General features: G+C 34.2%; 3 protein-coding genes across 3 annotated transcripts; 1 reads left to right on the forward strand and 2 right to left on the reverse strand.

The window, feature by feature from the left end:
• Positions 1-1,040: 1,040 nt before the first annotated feature.
• Positions 1,041-4,606, reverse strand: GGS25DRAFT_520318 (uncharacterized protein; the record flags this gene model as incomplete). The annotated part of the gene is made up of 5 exons (XM_049263870.1): positions 1,041-1,174; positions 1,266-1,787; positions 1,882-2,421; positions 2,480-2,711; positions 2,765-4,606. 5 exons carry the CDS (start codon positions 4,604-4,606, stop codon positions 1,041-1,043), a joined length of 3,270 nt encoding a protein of 1,089 aa, XP_049117492.1.
• A 2,519-nt stretch (positions 4,607-7,125) lies between these two features.
• Positions 7,126-8,680, forward strand: GGS25DRAFT_219413 (carbohydrate esterase family 1 protein). The gene is made up of 2 exons (XM_049256939.1): positions 7,126-7,176; positions 7,238-8,680. The coding sequence occupies exon 2, from the start codon at positions 7,425-7,427 to the stop codon at positions 8,364-8,366; it is 942 nt and encodes a 313-aa protein (XP_049117493.1). The 5' UTR covers positions 7,126-7,176; positions 7,238-7,424; the 3' UTR covers positions 8,367-8,680.
• GGS25DRAFT_219378 (uncharacterized protein) lies at positions 8,452-9,043 on the reverse strand. Its single transcript, XM_049256938.1, has 2 exons — positions 8,754-9,043; positions 8,452-8,682 (listed from the first exon to the last, which is right to left on the reverse strand). Exons 1-2 carry the CDS (start codon positions 8,896-8,898, stop codon positions 8,537-8,539), a joined length of 291 nt encoding a protein of 96 aa, XP_049117494.1. The 5' UTR covers positions 8,899-9,043; the 3' UTR covers positions 8,452-8,536.
• Between the last annotated feature and the right edge of the window lie 7,709 nt (positions 9,044-16,752).

Raw genomic sequence — 16,752 nt, forward strand, 5'->3', positions numbered from 1 at the left:
GCCGTTCTATATAAGCTGTTACAACGTGGAGATAAGATGGCTTGAGAACGATAATTGATGCCGATGAAGCTCAAACTGACTTACCTACCGAATATATTACCTACCTAGGTTAGGTACTTATCCTAGCAGGTGGCTTTTCCACCAGAATGGCCCCCTTATGAGATTTCGCGAAGCCCTTCTTTTTGATAACATATTTAAGGTCTATATTCCATGCCTGATGTAACGTAGGCCCCGGAAGCTAAACTCTCGGAGGCGCACCGAATGACACCGGGCGTGTGATACCGGGAGTCGCGCTCGTGGCCTCGTGCCTGGTGGGATGTGATAGAGGCGGTGACGGGGTCTGTCTGTCCGAGTAATTTCCCTTTACTAGGTACTCTAGAATGTCCATCGGTAGCTACGTAGAGTGGTATTGGTTATCTGCGAGGCCCAAACTTCGTTGACTACCTACCTACCCAAGAGCATCTCATTTTCTTTCCCTCGATGGGCTGCGATATTCAGGATGATCTTCGCTTTGGGATCACTTGCGTTTCGACGCGGCCATGTTCGTTTCCCGCCCTAGAGATATAGTCAATTCGTATGGCTTGATGCAAACCATAGAGCATGAGTCCAGAGCCATCAGGGCCCAGGAATTCTCCTGAGGAAAATAACTACGTGGTTATAAGGGACAAGGTATTGGGGATGAATGTTATTGACAACCTAGTAGTACATGCATTTCGTAATCTTGCCATGGGCATCCGGCATGAACTTGTGTTGTTACATGAAAAAAGGAACCGACAAAAGAAAGCAATGAGTGAAATAATGGCCAGTGATAGGGGTAGGGCCAGGCAAACGGGCCTCTTGGTCACTTCCCACCGTATCATTCCCCTTGCTTCTTCTTTCCCAATTCCTCTTCGTCTTCATCCTCCCCATTTTCTCGTTGCAGACCAGGTCCATGCCAATTGATCGATCAACTCCCTGATTACATAGCAAGATGGTAATCCACCATCCACACTAAAGTGCGGGCCTAAGCAAGAAGGCCACATCGAAGCAAGAAGATGCCATCAGTCGCGAATATCCACGCGTTTCTTCGCCGGTTGGCCCTGCGCCGTCTCCGGCTCCTCGCTCCGTTCTCGTTTGCGAGATGGAGGCTCGACCGAAGGAGCAGGACCTCCGCCCGATGGCGGACCATTGCTTACTGTGCAGTTTGTGTGTCAGTACTAAGGTATACCAAGTTGTCTCGCGCCGCGACTTCTCTCTGTCCCCTTTTGGGTGGGGGTTTGACTTACCGGCCAGGATAGCTGGTGGCGACTGCTGACGCGAAACGGATAGCTCTTGTACGCGGCGTGTAGTCTCGTTAAGCGTAGGACTTAGCTGCTGCAAAGGTCTTCCAATAGGTGCCGCTGCAATCAGTACCTGGGTCGACTGGGTGGTGCCTGATGACACTTGTTGGCTTCCATACGGTTGGGAAGCAATAGGGCGTAAGCCCTGAGGGGCATTCGTCGTAGGCGGGCCGTTCCACTGTTGGACGGGCGCTGCCTGGGAGGGTGAGTACCGCGGGGTACCAGTCATGGGTGCGCCAATTGGCTGTTGCGCAGGGGCAGCCGGGGAGGGTGGGTACCGAGCAGTACCAGGCGTAGGTGCGCGAATCGGCTGCTGGGCAGGGACAGCCTGTACGGTTGAGGCCTGTACGGGTGAGGCCTGGACGGGTGAGGCCTGGACGGGCGAGGCCTGGGGAATACCACTCGTAGGTCCGCCGGCCCACTGCTGAGCTGGAACAGGTTGGTTGGGTCTAGCCATGAATTGCTGTCCTATATTCGAGAAAACCGGGTGGTCTGTGTCAGTACGAAGGCCTACTATTTCATCCGCGATGCGAATGCTCCCAGTTGTTAGATTTTGGCTTACCAGTCGTCTCGCTAGTTCGGGGCATTGCCTGAGCAACAGACATGATATATCGTATCTGGTGTTCTGTTAGGCCAATGCTAGATCTTACGGCCCGGAGAATAAATCTCATATCAGACTGAGCAGGAGCCATTTGTGCTTGGGGCCTGCCTTGTTGTTGGGGAGCTATATGGTTCGGGAACTGAGGAGGTTTGGCAGCGGGGGCTCTAATCGACTGCTGTTGTTGCCCGCCTTGTGGTTGGGGAGCCATACGGTTCTGCAACTGAGGAGTTCCAGTAATAGGGGCTCCAGTCGACGGTTGACCAGGAATGGCCTGATAAGGTCGGACGGCATTGGGGGTACTCATGTTTGGGTAAGGGTATCGTGCATGCGGGTTGTTTACGGCTACTGGTCCTAGGCCTTGTCCGTTATACACCGGTGGCATTGCGAATGGAGCGCCTGTTGCGCCGTGAGTAAATGGAGGATGGGGCGGTCCGATTGGTACACTACGAGGAGTTGCGTATATCAAGGGATTTGGGGCCCCGAGAACAGTCAATGGGTCGGCTGAAGAGCATGTTATTAGTACACAATGCGAATTATACGGATGAGGTGATTGACTCACGGAAGGGTCTCTCCTTCAACCTGTTCCAGGCATTGATCCCATCTATTAGGGCGATGCGATCCTCACGGAGTTGCTTGTGAATAAGTTTCAATTCCGCCGGCTTTGCTACCAACCTCTCAATGTCCTCATCTGTCATCGCTTCGACCTTACGGAATAATACGGCCGGGAGGTATCTCCAGCATGACTGCGCAACTTGGCCGACGATTATGCATGCGAAGTTTTGGAGTGATGTCTGTGAGAGATGTGAGTGGTATTCCAAGTCATAATGTATGGTGATAAGCTTACCTCGTAATAGGTGTTATATCTTTCTAACGAAGCTATCATGTTCTGTTCACTCGTTGAAGCCTCGTCCATTGTCGCTTCTGCGATGAGCTGGTCCCTTCGCTTTAATCCCCTGATATTATTGGCCGGGAAACCAATCTCTTGGGGCGGTGTCCGCCCATTTCTATAACAAAGACTTAATTTCCGCGTCTCGCGAAGCGATTCCGCAAGCTTCTCGTCTAGGAATGGGTATATGATCTGGGTGAGGATCGCAGATCGTGTCGTTGTATCATGGGTGAGAATATGGCCTATTAGATATTCGACGAATTCTCGGGTCTTTTGGAAAACATACGTAATATAATCATTCGCGATGCCTTCCCAGCGCTGGCAATCGTCCTGGAAAAGTTGTGGTATGGATATACCACCCGGTGCGTTGGCCAGCCATTCTGGTTTGGCTTCACGCAAAAACTTTTCTAACTTAACTTCTGGAGGGTTACGGATCTGGCACAGGTAGTAAAATTGGTCCACGAAAGGCAGCAATTTCCTCGATGCGCCAGCAATCCGTTCCTGTCGACAAGTGATCCCCTGGCTCTCAGGGACGATGATTCGGCTCGAACCTTTCGATATCAATGCGTTGGCAAACACGTCGGCCAGGGTGTTCAACATCGTTCTAAGCTTTCGAACCTTATCTTTTCGGAAAATCATCTCGTCAAAGGGCAGGCCATCAAAGAAGCTATCCTCGGAGTAATTTGCCTCGAGTGCATGTAGAGATATAGCATTATACTTCTGGGAAATACGTCCGAGATACTTTCGCATATCTTCTGGCGTCGAGATGGGCTCTTTGAAGCGTCTCAACTGCTCATCAATATCTCGGCTGGTTCTGCCGATGTCACCAACTAGCTTCTCAATATCTCGTTTCATAAATGCGACGATGAGGATACTGAGCTTCTTGCGAAGCGACTCTGCGCCTCGGTTGGGGGTAGGAACCTCTGCCCAATGGCTATTCTTGAAGTAATTATCCTCGGAAGCATCTCTGAGGTTGCTGCCGCCGTTCCAAGCTAGCATGCCCAGTACTGGGCAATGAAGAATGTGCCATCGCCCTTGTCCTTTCAGGCGATTTTTCCAGACCCCAACGTTAGACTCGTTTGCCGATGAGTCGAGCATATGAACATCTGGCTTGGTAATCACATACACTCTCTTGCTGAAGAATACATCACGTCTTAAGAGGTGACGGTCGAGCTTTTTCTGCTCCTCAGATAGTTTATCGGCCGGGATGACGGCCAAGAAGATGCTATTTGGGTTGGCCATATAGCTTTCGGTTACATGGTAAACCATTCCATCCTTGATATTTTCCCGTCTCCGTTGATTATAACCACCTATAGGAAAGTCCACAACCTTGAGATTCGGTACGTCCGGGCCTGTGATCTTGATCCTTAATACATAAGACAGCCCGACAAATTCGGCTTTCGACAGGCTCTGTCTGACACAATGAGCGATACGGACGAAGGTATCCTTGTCCAGCAATGACGCGTCGAATGGACTAGAGTATTCGGGGTTTGGCTTTTCAGCATTGCAAGACTGAATTTGTACCTGCGAGTTGGCTTGAGTACTTGTACGGAACACGATTTCCATCGCAAAAGGTCTGTATTTATCGTCTAATCTTGGCAATTCCACGCCCAAGATAGCTTCGAGTACGGATCTTTTTCCAGAGGAATGGGTTCCAACAGCAACGATCTGGGGGATGCCATCAGGGTCGCCAATTCCATGCTGGTGTGAATCTTTTATCCACTCCAAGACGGGCTTCTGCTCCCCATAAAGCTGTGCTATGACAGCAGGATGAAGGATCTTGTTGTTGTTGGGATCCATTTCGGAATGATATGGGTGATTGGGTGAATATTTGTCAAATGAAGAGTTTGCAGTAGTGTAATACTGAATAGACAGGTATAGACCTAGATTGATATTGCCTACTAGGTAGGCGAGACGTAGGTGTGTAGCAGTTGCAGTGTGAGGAATTTGATTCAACTTCAATTTGAATCTGGTTTGTTGTGGGAAGAAGAAGGGAAACTGTTTACCCAGATGTCAAAATAAATAAGTAAACAAAATATATCTACCTATTAATGTACATCAGATAAGGCTATCAGATCTTAGAGTCGATATTCTACTAATAGCAATCTCGAAACTATGGTCGATATTAGGAGGTGTGTATAGCAGGTATATTAGAAGTGTACTCGACGATGGATACAAAGTCGAAAGACTCTAGGGCTATTGGGGGCATATGCCTGTAGCAATTTACTAGCTGTGTGTTGTACAGCACACCTAACGCACATATACGAACTGGATATCGATTAGTTTGGATAGGTAGGTACCAAGCAGAAGGTCTTGTCGATATATCAAATTTGTATACTCTCCTTTAAGCAGTTCTTAGGTACACCACGTCGTATGCGAGTGAAAGGGTACTTCCACAATGCTTTACCTTTAATATTATGTTCTCCCATAAGATTCCCGGTCGATAGCCTATGAGAACTATGGCCCCCCATGACCAACAACAGAAAAGCCCGCCTGCTACTGAATGGCTACAGTGAACACCAGGTGGTCCAATGTCAGGTGCCTAAGTACCTATTAGCATATTGGCAACTATCCATGAGTTGTCAATATGATTGTCTAGCTAAGGCACATACAAAATGGAGTTTTTACTCAGTCTAGGAAGTATTCTATTAGGTCCATATCAAATATGTTGGCATGTTGTGTACATAGTATTTTACACCTCACCTAGATTCACACGAGGTGTGGTTGCTCTGGTATTATCCTCGAAAGTAGGTACATGTTGACATATTTCGTATCGATTTTCAATTTCACATCCAAAACTTACCACCCATCTCTTCTGAAAACATAGCAGCTGCGTGACATCAACAAAGATCACCTAGAAGAAATTATTCACCAGAGTTCATCATGCCCGAAACAGCTCAAAACCACAAGGACTCTTCTTCCAAGGAAATTTGCACGTCCCCAGCTACCAACCAAGAGGCCACAGTCGTTCCCAAGCCTAAGCCTACCAGAAAAACGCACAAGATCACATACATTCGTTGCCAATGCAAGTGCTCCAAAGGCAAAGAGAGACATGGCACATTGTCCGACATGATCCAACGAGCACCTGATGACAAGGGACGATGGATATGTGCCGGATGTCATGACCGCTTCAGGATGAACATGGGACACTGTGGTTAACCCAGTAGATCATGAATCAAGTTCTTCTTTTAGAGGCCAGAAAGTAGGTCTAATCAATATCAAAGATCTCTGTAGGCTGGCTAATTAATATCTTAGCAGGAACAGGTCATACTAATTACAAATGCGTACCTAGGCTGATTGCGAACCAAATGGAAACATTAACTTGTTGAAAGTGCCACAAAGTTGATGCTACGTGAGTTTGGGTGTCAAGTAAACAGAATGTCGGGGTGGTTTCGGACAAGGGATGGATGGTATGGCTATGTATCTAGGTCCTAGGTAGTTGACAGATTTAGGAGCTAGGCAAACGATAGGGGGATAATGAGTTATAATACAATGTAAAATAAAGCTTTCACATCCATTAATAGCCATCTTGCCAAATAGGGGCGTTGTGTCTGTCACGTGCTTACCTGGGTAAGTACTAGCACAGCTAGGTACATACTTGCCTACAGATGTAGTGTCTAGAATGCTGAGGCCGCCCTTATTAAGAACTAATGACCTGCTGTTCTGGGCTTGAAATTTTCCAAAAGCAATGGAGATATATCTCGCCATTACCTCAATGGTTGACATGACTGAGCTACGTCCATTGGGTGCAAGGGGGCTATTGATGAAAGCGTCTTATAAGCGTATGAGATTCTAAGAGTTCTAAGGGGAGAGGTCCTTGACGGCGGTTGAGGCTTGGGATCCCCGCAATAGTAGATATGGTCCGTGTGACGTTTGTGTGTAGTTTGTGAATGACTTCACGTCCCTACCAACCCCTATCACCGGGCAATCCCAGCCGAAATTCATCCTGCGCAAAAGGAAAACCTATATATTAAAGAAGCGGTAGGATTCTCAGCCGGATTGGCATGGCCTAGTTGTAAATCGAAGTAATCGAAGAAAAATTATGTTTCAACTTGCCTCTCCAACAACCGCTCACTAGCCCCGGGGGTTCGATTCCTCAGCTGGCTAACAACATCTTTTTTATTCCTTTTCTCTTTTACACACTGCCCCTACAGCATGCATAAAATGTACGTCGCGCCTATTGTTGATTGCTGTATTCATGAATTTACTACCGGGGTTTCGCGATATGGTTAGTTACGTGCAACTGATCGCAGAAATGAGATCTAACACAACCACACAGCCATAGCTCCACATCAGTTTCTAGTACCAAATAAAGTCTATAAAGTCTTTTGACGACATACGAGTTCTTATTGATGTCGATTAAATACCTAGTACGTATTGCCTGTCATCCCTCTGTTAGTAAAGTATTGACTCCAAATCTAACCTACTAAGGCCTCGGAATGCTACCCTCCGCAACCCGCAGACCACTCATCCGACAATACGAGCCTAGAAAGGTCTTCGAAAGAAAAGTATTCGCGATGCTACAATACTTGTAGAATTTAAAAAGGCACATAAATCATCTCGACCCTCTTGCTGGCGACCTAGTTGCTGTCTTCACTTCTCTTAATCCCCGCCTAAAATGCACTCATTGCGATCTGCGCTTCCTTGGCTTCTGGCCGCCGCGCCATACCTCTCCAACGGCGCGTCTCTCCAGCAAATAACATCAGACTTCGGGCCCAACCCCCGGAACGTTGGTTTCTTCATCTACGTGCCGGACCAGCTCGCCCCCAGGCCCCCGATCCTCGTTAGCCCTCACTGGTGCCACGGCGACGCTCGAGCGTTTTACTCCGGATCGCAGTACGCGACGCTGGCGAGCAAGCATGGCTTCATCGCCATCTACCCCGACAGCCCGAACACGGCGGACAAGTGCTGGGATGTATCCTCCAACGAGACGCTGACGCATGATGCTGGCGGCGATAGCCTCGGCATTGCGAGTATGGTGCGTTGGACGCTCGACAAGCATGGCGGAGACCCGGGCCGTGTATTCGTCACTGGCGTCTCTTCCGGCGCGATGATGACGAGCGTGTTGGTGGGCGCGTACCCCGACCTATTTGCCGCGGGCTCCGCCTTCGCCGGTGTACCGTATGGATGCTTCGCCGGTAACGGGTATGGGGTATGGAGCGACGCGTGTGCCACCGGGAAAGTGAAGAAACCTGGCATCGAGTGGGCCGCCATGGTCAAGGCCGGGTATCCGGGCTACGAGGGCTGGCGACCCAAAATGCAGATTTTCCATGGCACAGATGATGAGGTACTGGATTACGTGAACTTCGAGGAGGAGGTCAAGGAGTGGAATGCTGTCTTTGGGTTTAGTGAGACGCCGACGAGCACGACGCTAGATACTCCGGTAAAAGGGTGGACGAAGTCGGTGTATGGGGATAGTGATTGGTTTCAGGCATACAGTGCTGCGGGTGTTTCGCACAATATTCAGAACCAGGAGGCTACGGCGATGGAATGGTTTGATTTGGCTTGCACGGGTGAGGATTGTTTTAAATGGGGACAAGGCGGTCCAGCAGCTACATGATTTAGCCCCTTATAGATACTAACAATATTGAGAGTCAAGGAAACACTCATTGGAACTACTACATCGATCATTTGGCGGCGCGCCGTACGGGAGATCTAATGACGAGAGAAGAGAAAGCCAAATCCTCAAATCAGGCATATGCTACCAAATCATAACTTCTCTCTATCCCCCTAATTACTCCTGCCCTTGGTCCCTCCAAGAGCTGATTGCACTGACCCGCCTACACTACCGTCGGCAGTAAACTGTTTCCCAATCATGCCATCCTTATCCAAGGGGCCACCGACTTTCTGCGCCGAACCGCCAATTGCACCGTCCTCTAAGCAGTACCGTTTAGTCCCTATTCCTGATGTACATGGTAAAATATGGTGTTGGTAGGTAGGTACTTACCAGTAAATTGTTTTCCGATTGCCCCCTTAGCATCAAACACCTTGGGTTTATCCTTGCCAAGGTTGGAGTTGGCTGGTGTCTGGATTGCCGAAGCCATCCCGGTGGATGTCTTGGAGCCGGTGTTGGAGCTGCCGTGGGCTGACATGTGTGCGGTTGAAATGTAGAAATTATTTGATATTTATCTTCAAACACTGGAAACTGCTGGAGATGAGATGTTATAATAATCAAAATCACTGATCATTAAAAACGAAAGGGTAGATCGCTTTCAAGTAAGACATACGCATACTAAGACATTGATGACTTGACGTGATCATAGCAGGTCTATGAAGTCATGATTTCGCCATGATCGGGAATGTCGCCACACGTACCATAGACTCATACCATAGACTTTAAACGAAAGCTTAATTCAACTTAACTGCTAAAAGTCACGATAGTTCAGAGCGAAATATACCTAGGAAATTATTAGATGACTACTCTCCCAACCTAGCAAATTCAATAATAAGAGTAGCATAATTACCTGAATGCCACAGTTACGACGCTGTAAACGAAAGAATAGTCACCAAGACCAAGTTTCGGCGATATGTATTTCATAGATATGAAAGAGTAGAGAATGTTAATGACAGCTACTATTTTAAGGGGTCCTTTATGTGGTAACATTATGTTGAGCACACATGTCAATTACCCCTATTAATAGGTACCATGGTACCAAGGTAGGTATCAAACAATACGATTATTAAGGTGAGAGTTATATTGATTAGGAGAGAATAATTTTATAAATAAATAAAGGATTTTAATAAATATATATAAATGCAAACGTATTACTTATTAAAGTATTACATAAATAAATTACTTATATAATTAATTAAAAATCACATGACCTTATTTTAACATACCTTTTTAAATTTTATTATTCTTGGTATTATTTGTTTAAGAGTTTTGTTATCCGCATCCCCTTTTTTTGATAAAAGGGCCTTATTTGCATCCCGGTATATAAGAAAAAAGCAAAAAAATGCCGGTCGTTTAAGCGCTTTAATTAACTTTAAACACATCACTTTAAATAACTTCTAATTTAAAAATCGGATTAAAGTGTATTTAACTTTATTAAAACCGTCTTAATTAAACGATTTAAACGATATATGTTTTAAATTAATATAACCGGTGGCTATAAAGTTATTTAAAAAATAATGAAATAAACAATTTGCTATTAGCTTAGCGTTAAACGAAGCGTATTACGTGATATACGGACTATTTTAATTTATATTATTTTTAAAGTGAAATGTAATTTTTAAATTCGAATAATTTTATAACTAATAATTATATTAATTTAAAATATATATCGTTTAAATTGTTTAATTAAGTTAATTTAAACGACATAAAATACATTTTAATCCGAATTTTAAATTAAAAGTTATATTAAATCTTTTAATGAAAGCTAACTTTAAAGCTCGGACCTTTTACGTTGCGATTTTAATGTATCGAGGTGCGAATAAAGCTTTTTTATTAAAAAAAAAAGGTGCGGATAATAAAACTCTTATTTAAACTTAGTTGTTTTAAAATTATTTAATTATATTAATAATTTCTTTATTTTTTTAAATCTAAAGATAATCCTTAATATCCATTAATTTAATTTATTAAATACATTTTTTAAATAAAATATTAATAAATGCTTTAATTAATCCGTTTATAATTATTTTTTTAGTTAAAGTATATTATATTTTAATAATATTTTATATTACCTTTTATTTTAATTAATAATTATATATATTTATATACCTTAACTTAATTTATAACTTTTTTATATCTTTTTATATTATTTTTATAATTTAAATATTATCACATTAAATAATAATAATAGATTTATTTAATGATATTTTTAATTTTTTTATTAATCGTATAATAAATATTAATTTTTTAATAATTTATGATAATATTAATAGCTCCGCTTTTATAATTAATGTAATTATAATGTTTTACTTATTTACTTTTTATATAATTAATCCTTTAAAAAATTTTATAACATATATTTATAAGCTTTTTTAATTTAAGGAGTTATTTATAAAAGAAATATTATTTATTACTTTAAATTTATTTTTTTTTTAAATTAAAGTCTTAAACTATCGGTTTAATTTATATAATAAAACATATGATTAATTATAGCTTAATATTATAATTTAAAGTTTATAAGAAATTATAATAATTTAAAATAAACGAATATAATATCCGATTATATATTAAATATTATATAAAATATTAAACTTATTTTTTTTTAATATTTTATAATTAACTTAAATAATATTTTTTTTTTATATAATAGTAGTTTTTTCTTTATTATAAGGTATAAAAAATTCTTAAATATGCTTATATTTGTTAAATTAGTAATTTTATAAATATAATTAATTTAGTTTAATTAAATTAAACCCTTAACTTAATTTTTTATTATAATTATGCCGAGAAACTATTATAGGTCGTTTCCTCTCGTTAATTAATACTTTTCTTTTAATTTTTTCATTAATTTTTTAGCTTTTTTTTTATCTCTTTTTCGATATATAAATATTAAGTCGTTAATATAAAAAAATAATAAAATTTTATTTTTACGATATACGTATAATTTGTAAAAAATTAATTTAAAACCTATTAATTAAAAAGATTATGTAAACTTTTTTTATTATAACAATAATAATTTTCGCATCTTATATAATGTCTTTTTTAATTTAAAAATTTTTTTAAATGTTTTATATTTTTAAGGTATTTATATAAATATATTATATAAGATTTTTACATTTATAAACACGTTAATAATATTAAATTACTTTAATTTTAAATTAAATTATATTATAATAACTATTAATGTTTAAAATAATTTTTTTATTAAGGTGAAAACGTATATTTCTTCTATTTTTAACTTTTTTTATTAATTACTTTTAACAATAATCCTTACTTTATATTTTTAAAACTTTTTATACTTATTTATTTTATAAATATATACTTATATTAAATTAATAATTTGCTTTTTTTAGTATTATAAATTATTATGTAGAATTTCTTCTTATATTTTTATTTATATATAACTTTTTAAATATTCTTATTTTATTTCCTTAAATAAGTTAATTATTAAATAATTCTTTATTTTTTTATAATGTTTTAATGAAAATGGTAAATTTTTCCTATAAATTTTCTTTAAATTCTTAAATAATTATAAGAATTATACCTTATTAATACTTTTCTCATTTATCGTTTTTACTTTTATTCTTAAGTGTTTTATATTAAATATAAAATGCCAAATCGTTAGTTAAACATTTAAAACTAAGTGTGTATTTTAAATTATTTATAATATATAATAAATTATATCTTTTATAAATTCGTTAAAATTAAGGGTTATTAATATTTGTTTTTTAAATTCGCTTAATTAATTAAATTTAATTCTTAATTTATGTATATTATTTATTTCTTTATTTTTTAATAAAGTTTTTCTTATATTAATATTTTTTAATATATTAGATTTTTTAATATTTTAAACGTTTATAATGTTTTAATTGTTATAATTTTCTTTATTAACTTTCTTATTTTTTATATAAGTATTATAATTGTTTAAAATGAGAATTTTATTTTAGGTAATATTTTAAATTAATTTTTTTACTTTTTTTAGCTATTTTTTATACTTTTTAATATTTATTTTAAATATGTTATTTTAAAAATTATTTAAGTTTTTTAAGAATAAATTAATTTTGTTAAAAGCTATATTATGTGTAATAATAATTTAATTAGTTTATAGATTTTATATTTAATAAATGTTAATTAAGTTATATTTTATAAAATATTTAATTTAAGTTTTAAAGTTAAATTATTATAATTGTTTTTTTTTATTTTATGCTTTTTTTGTTATGGCGAATGTTTTATAATTATAAACCCGTAAATGTGTTTATTACGGTTTTTAAATTTATACTTTATTATTATTTCTTTATATTATAAACGTATAAAACCGTTTATATAGCGATTTTTAATTATATATATACTTAAGTGTTTAATTATATAAATATATTATTAATTAATATATTTCCGGTTATAGGAATGTTAAAAGTTTTGCATTATTATATATAGCTTTAGCCTTTATTTTAATTATATCCCTTAAGCGTTTAATTATATTGTTTTGTTTTTATATACGTGGGGTTAAAACTTTTATTTAAATATGGATGTTTTTAAGATATTTTTGTATTTTTAGCTTTATAATTATTATTTTATTATTTATTTCCATTATTTTAGATGTGATTTTATGTTAAATTTTAAAGATTTTAATTATATGTTTTAAAGCGGTTATAATAGAAAAGGTTATGTAATTTTTTAGATAATAATTTTAAATATATTTAAATTATTGGTTTAATATTAATATAAAATTTTTATAATTATTAAATAACTTTTTTAATGGATGAAAGTTTAATATAAATCACATTTTTAGTTTTTTATTTATATATTATTTTTTATATCTTATAAGACGTTTAAATTTTAATATATTATATATATTATATTTTATAATAGTTAAGTTAATGATTTTTATTTTTTAAGAATAATTAATTAAATGTTTTAATATTTATAATCTTAAATAGCTTAATCGTAAATGCCATATTTTTATATTTCCTTATTTTATAACATGTTTTATTTATAAATTAATAATTTTTATTTATATATAAAAGATTTTTTTATTTATTTTATATAAAATATTTTTTAATATAAATTAATTATGTTAATTAAGCATTTTATATAAAATGGAATTATTTTATTATTTAATATATATTTATATATATTTATTATTTTAGTAATATTTTTGTTACTTTAGGAATTATAAAAATATTAAGTTATAAGTAAAATTTTAATAATATATTACGTTTAATATTTGTAAAAATTTATAATTTTTTAAGTTTTTAATTTTTATTTTTATATTTTTATACTTAATAATTAACATTATGGTTATATTAATTATTATTATATCTTTTTTTAATGTATTTTAATAATTAAAAAATTAAAACTTTTCGTTAAAAATATAAATGATATTTTTTAAATTAAAAATAATTAAATGTATAAAAGGATAATGTAAAATATTATATGTTATTTTTTTAGCCTTAATTAATATAATAAAAGCTTACATTATTATTAATATTACGTCGATATATTGTATTATTATTATTAATTAATTTTTTTCCTTTTTTTTTTGCTTTTTTTTAAATTTAAGGCAAAAAGTAAACTTTTAAACTTATTTTTTAAATCTTTTTATTTTTACTTTTAGTTTTAATTAAGCTTTAAAGTTTTTTTTATATATTTTTTATTTAAATGTTTTTTTTAAAATGTTATTTAATTTTAATTCCTTAAATATAAATTAACACTTTTTAATTATATAATTTTTATAATATATTTTATAAATTATTAAGTTATTATTTAATATCGATAATATTAGTTATTTTATTTATTTATTTAATCTTTTATTATATATTAATTCTCGTGTTTTTTTGCTTTTTTTAATTAGCTTATTTGTTGTTTTACCTTTTCCGGCTTTTAAGGTTTTTTTTTCATTTTCGTTTGCATATATTATTGTAAATATTCCTTTTTTTACTTAGTTTTAATTTTAATTTATTTTATAAGTTTAAAATTTTATTTTTAATTTTTTTATTATATCTTAATAAAAAATTATATTATTTAAAAAACTTTTTTTATTTATTTAAAAATATATTAAATATTATTTTTTTATATATTTATTAAGAGTTTTGTTATCCGCACCCCCCTTTTTTAATAAAAGAGCCTTATTCGCACTCTGATATATGGGGAAAAAGCAAAAAAATGCCGGTCGTTTAAGCGTTTTAACTAGCTTTAAACATATTATTTTAAATAACTTTTAATTTAAAAATCGAATTAAAGTGTATTTAACTTTATTAAAATTATTTTAATTAAACGATTTAAACGATATATGTTTTAAATTAATATAATTAATAGCTATAAAGTTATTTAAAAAATAATGAAATAAACGATTTATTATTAACCTAACGTTAAACGAAGCATATTATATAATGTATAAACCATTTTAATTTATATTATTTTTAAAGTAAAATATAATTTTTAAACTTAAATAATTTTATAATTAACGATTACATTAATTTAAAATATATATCGTTTAAATTATTTAATTAAGCTAATTTAAACGATATAAAATATATTTTAATTCGAATTTTAAATTAAAAATTATATTAAATCTTTTAATAAAAGTTAACTTTAAAGCTTAAACCTTTTACGTTGCGATCTTAATATATTAAGGTGCGAATAAGGCTTTTTTATTAAAAAAAAAGGGTGCGGATAATAAAACTTTTTATTAATAATTATTTATAAATTATTAAATTATATTATCGCTTTTTTAATATTTAATATTTTTCTTATTTTAATTTAAATTATATATTTTTTTTATTAATTAATTTAAGCGTATTAATTTTTTAACGGTTTAATTAAAATAATTATACGTTTTTTATATTTAATTTATATTTTTATTAATTATTTTTATTTATTTATACTTATTAATTTTTAAAGTTTTAAATATTATTTATATATATTTATATCTAGTTTATATGTTATCTTAAAATGGCTTAATATTATTATTTTATAATATAAGTTTTTAAATTTTATAATATTTTTTTACTTTTAATTATATTTTTTTTTCTTTTTTTTAAATAATATTAAGTTTATATTAAATTATTATAATTATATTTTAATTAAATAAGTAATATTAATATATTTATAATATTTTTATTTTAAGATATAATTTTTAAGAGTTTTGTTATCCGCACCCCCCTTTTTTAATAAAAGGGCCTTATTCGCACCCCGGTACATGGAAAAAAAGTGAAAAAATGCTGGTCGTCCGAACGCTCCAACTAGCTTCAAACACATAACCCTAAATAACTTCCAATCCAGGAATCGGATTGAAGTGCATCCAGCTCCATTAGAACCGTCTCAACCTGACAATCCAAATGATATATGTTTCAGACTGACCCGACAGGTGGTTACAAAGTTATTCAGAAAAGAGTGAAATAGACGCTTTGCCGCTAGCCTGGCGCTAGCCGAGGGGCATCACGTGATGCACGGACCACTTCAACTTGTACCATTTTCAAGGTAGACTGCAATCTCTAAACTTGAATAACTTTACAGCCAGCGGTCGCATTGATCTGAAACATATATCGTTTGGATTGTCTAATTAAGCTGATTCGAACGACATAGGATGCACTTCAATCCGATTTCTGGATTGGAAGTTGTACTGGATCTTTTGATGGAAGCTAGCCTTGAAGCGCGGACCTTTTGCGCTGCGATCTCAATGTACCGGGGTGCGAATAAGGCCTGTTTATCAAAAAAGGGGGGTGCGGATAACAAAACTCATTTTTAATTTTAAGCTTTATTAATTTTTTTAACTATATATATTTTAAGTTATTAAATTTTACATCGTTTAAAATTAATTTAATTTTATTTTAAACGTATAATTTTATTATTATCTTTTAAAATATAAAATCTTATATATTTTATTAGTTTACTTTTTTAAATATTAAGATTAAATCTTTACGATTTAATATATTTATAAGTTATATTTAATTTTATTTAAATAAAATATAATTAATATTAATGTTTTTTATAATATTTTTAAAATATTTATATATAAAACTTTTAATTATTAAATAATATAATTATTAAAATAAAAATTATATTAATTAAAAAAGAATAATTTTATAAATAAATAAAAAACTTTAATAAATATATGTAAATATAAACGCATTACCCATTAAAATATCACGTGGATAAGTTGCCCACGTAATCAACCAAAAATCACATGACCTTGTTCTAACAATAGGCCACGATGACTAATCAGGGGGAAAAGGGGTAGCAGGAAGGAAGTCATGTGATCTCATAAATGGCCACGTGATACAGTAGCGGCTCATACACATTAGGAATGCGGTTTGCTCGAACTATTTGAATGAAT

This window comes from Hypoxylon fragiforme (assembly GCF_022984875.1).
Source record: "Hypoxylon fragiforme strain CBS 206.31 chromosome Unknown GGS25scaffold_4, whole genome shotgun sequence".
Taxonomy (NCBI): Eukaryota; Fungi; Ascomycota; class Sordariomycetes; order Xylariales; family Hypoxylaceae; genus Hypoxylon; species Hypoxylon fragiforme.

What these genes read in the sequence shown, in the direction of transcription:
- GGS25DRAFT_219413 (XM_049256939.1), top strand. Translation starts at nt 7,425, where the DNA reads ATGCACTCATTGCGATCTGCGCTTCCTTGGCTTCTGGCCGCCGCGCCA.
- GGS25DRAFT_219378 (XM_049256938.1), bottom strand. Translation starts at nt 8,898, where the DNA reads ATGTCAGCCCACGGCAGCTCCAACACCGGCTCCAAGACATCCACCGGG. An exon ending in AATCGGAAAACAATTTACTG is followed by an intron (nt 8,683 to 8,753) that starts GTAAGTACCTAC and finishes GGTACTGCTTAG; the next exon opens with AGGACGGTGCAATTGGCGGT.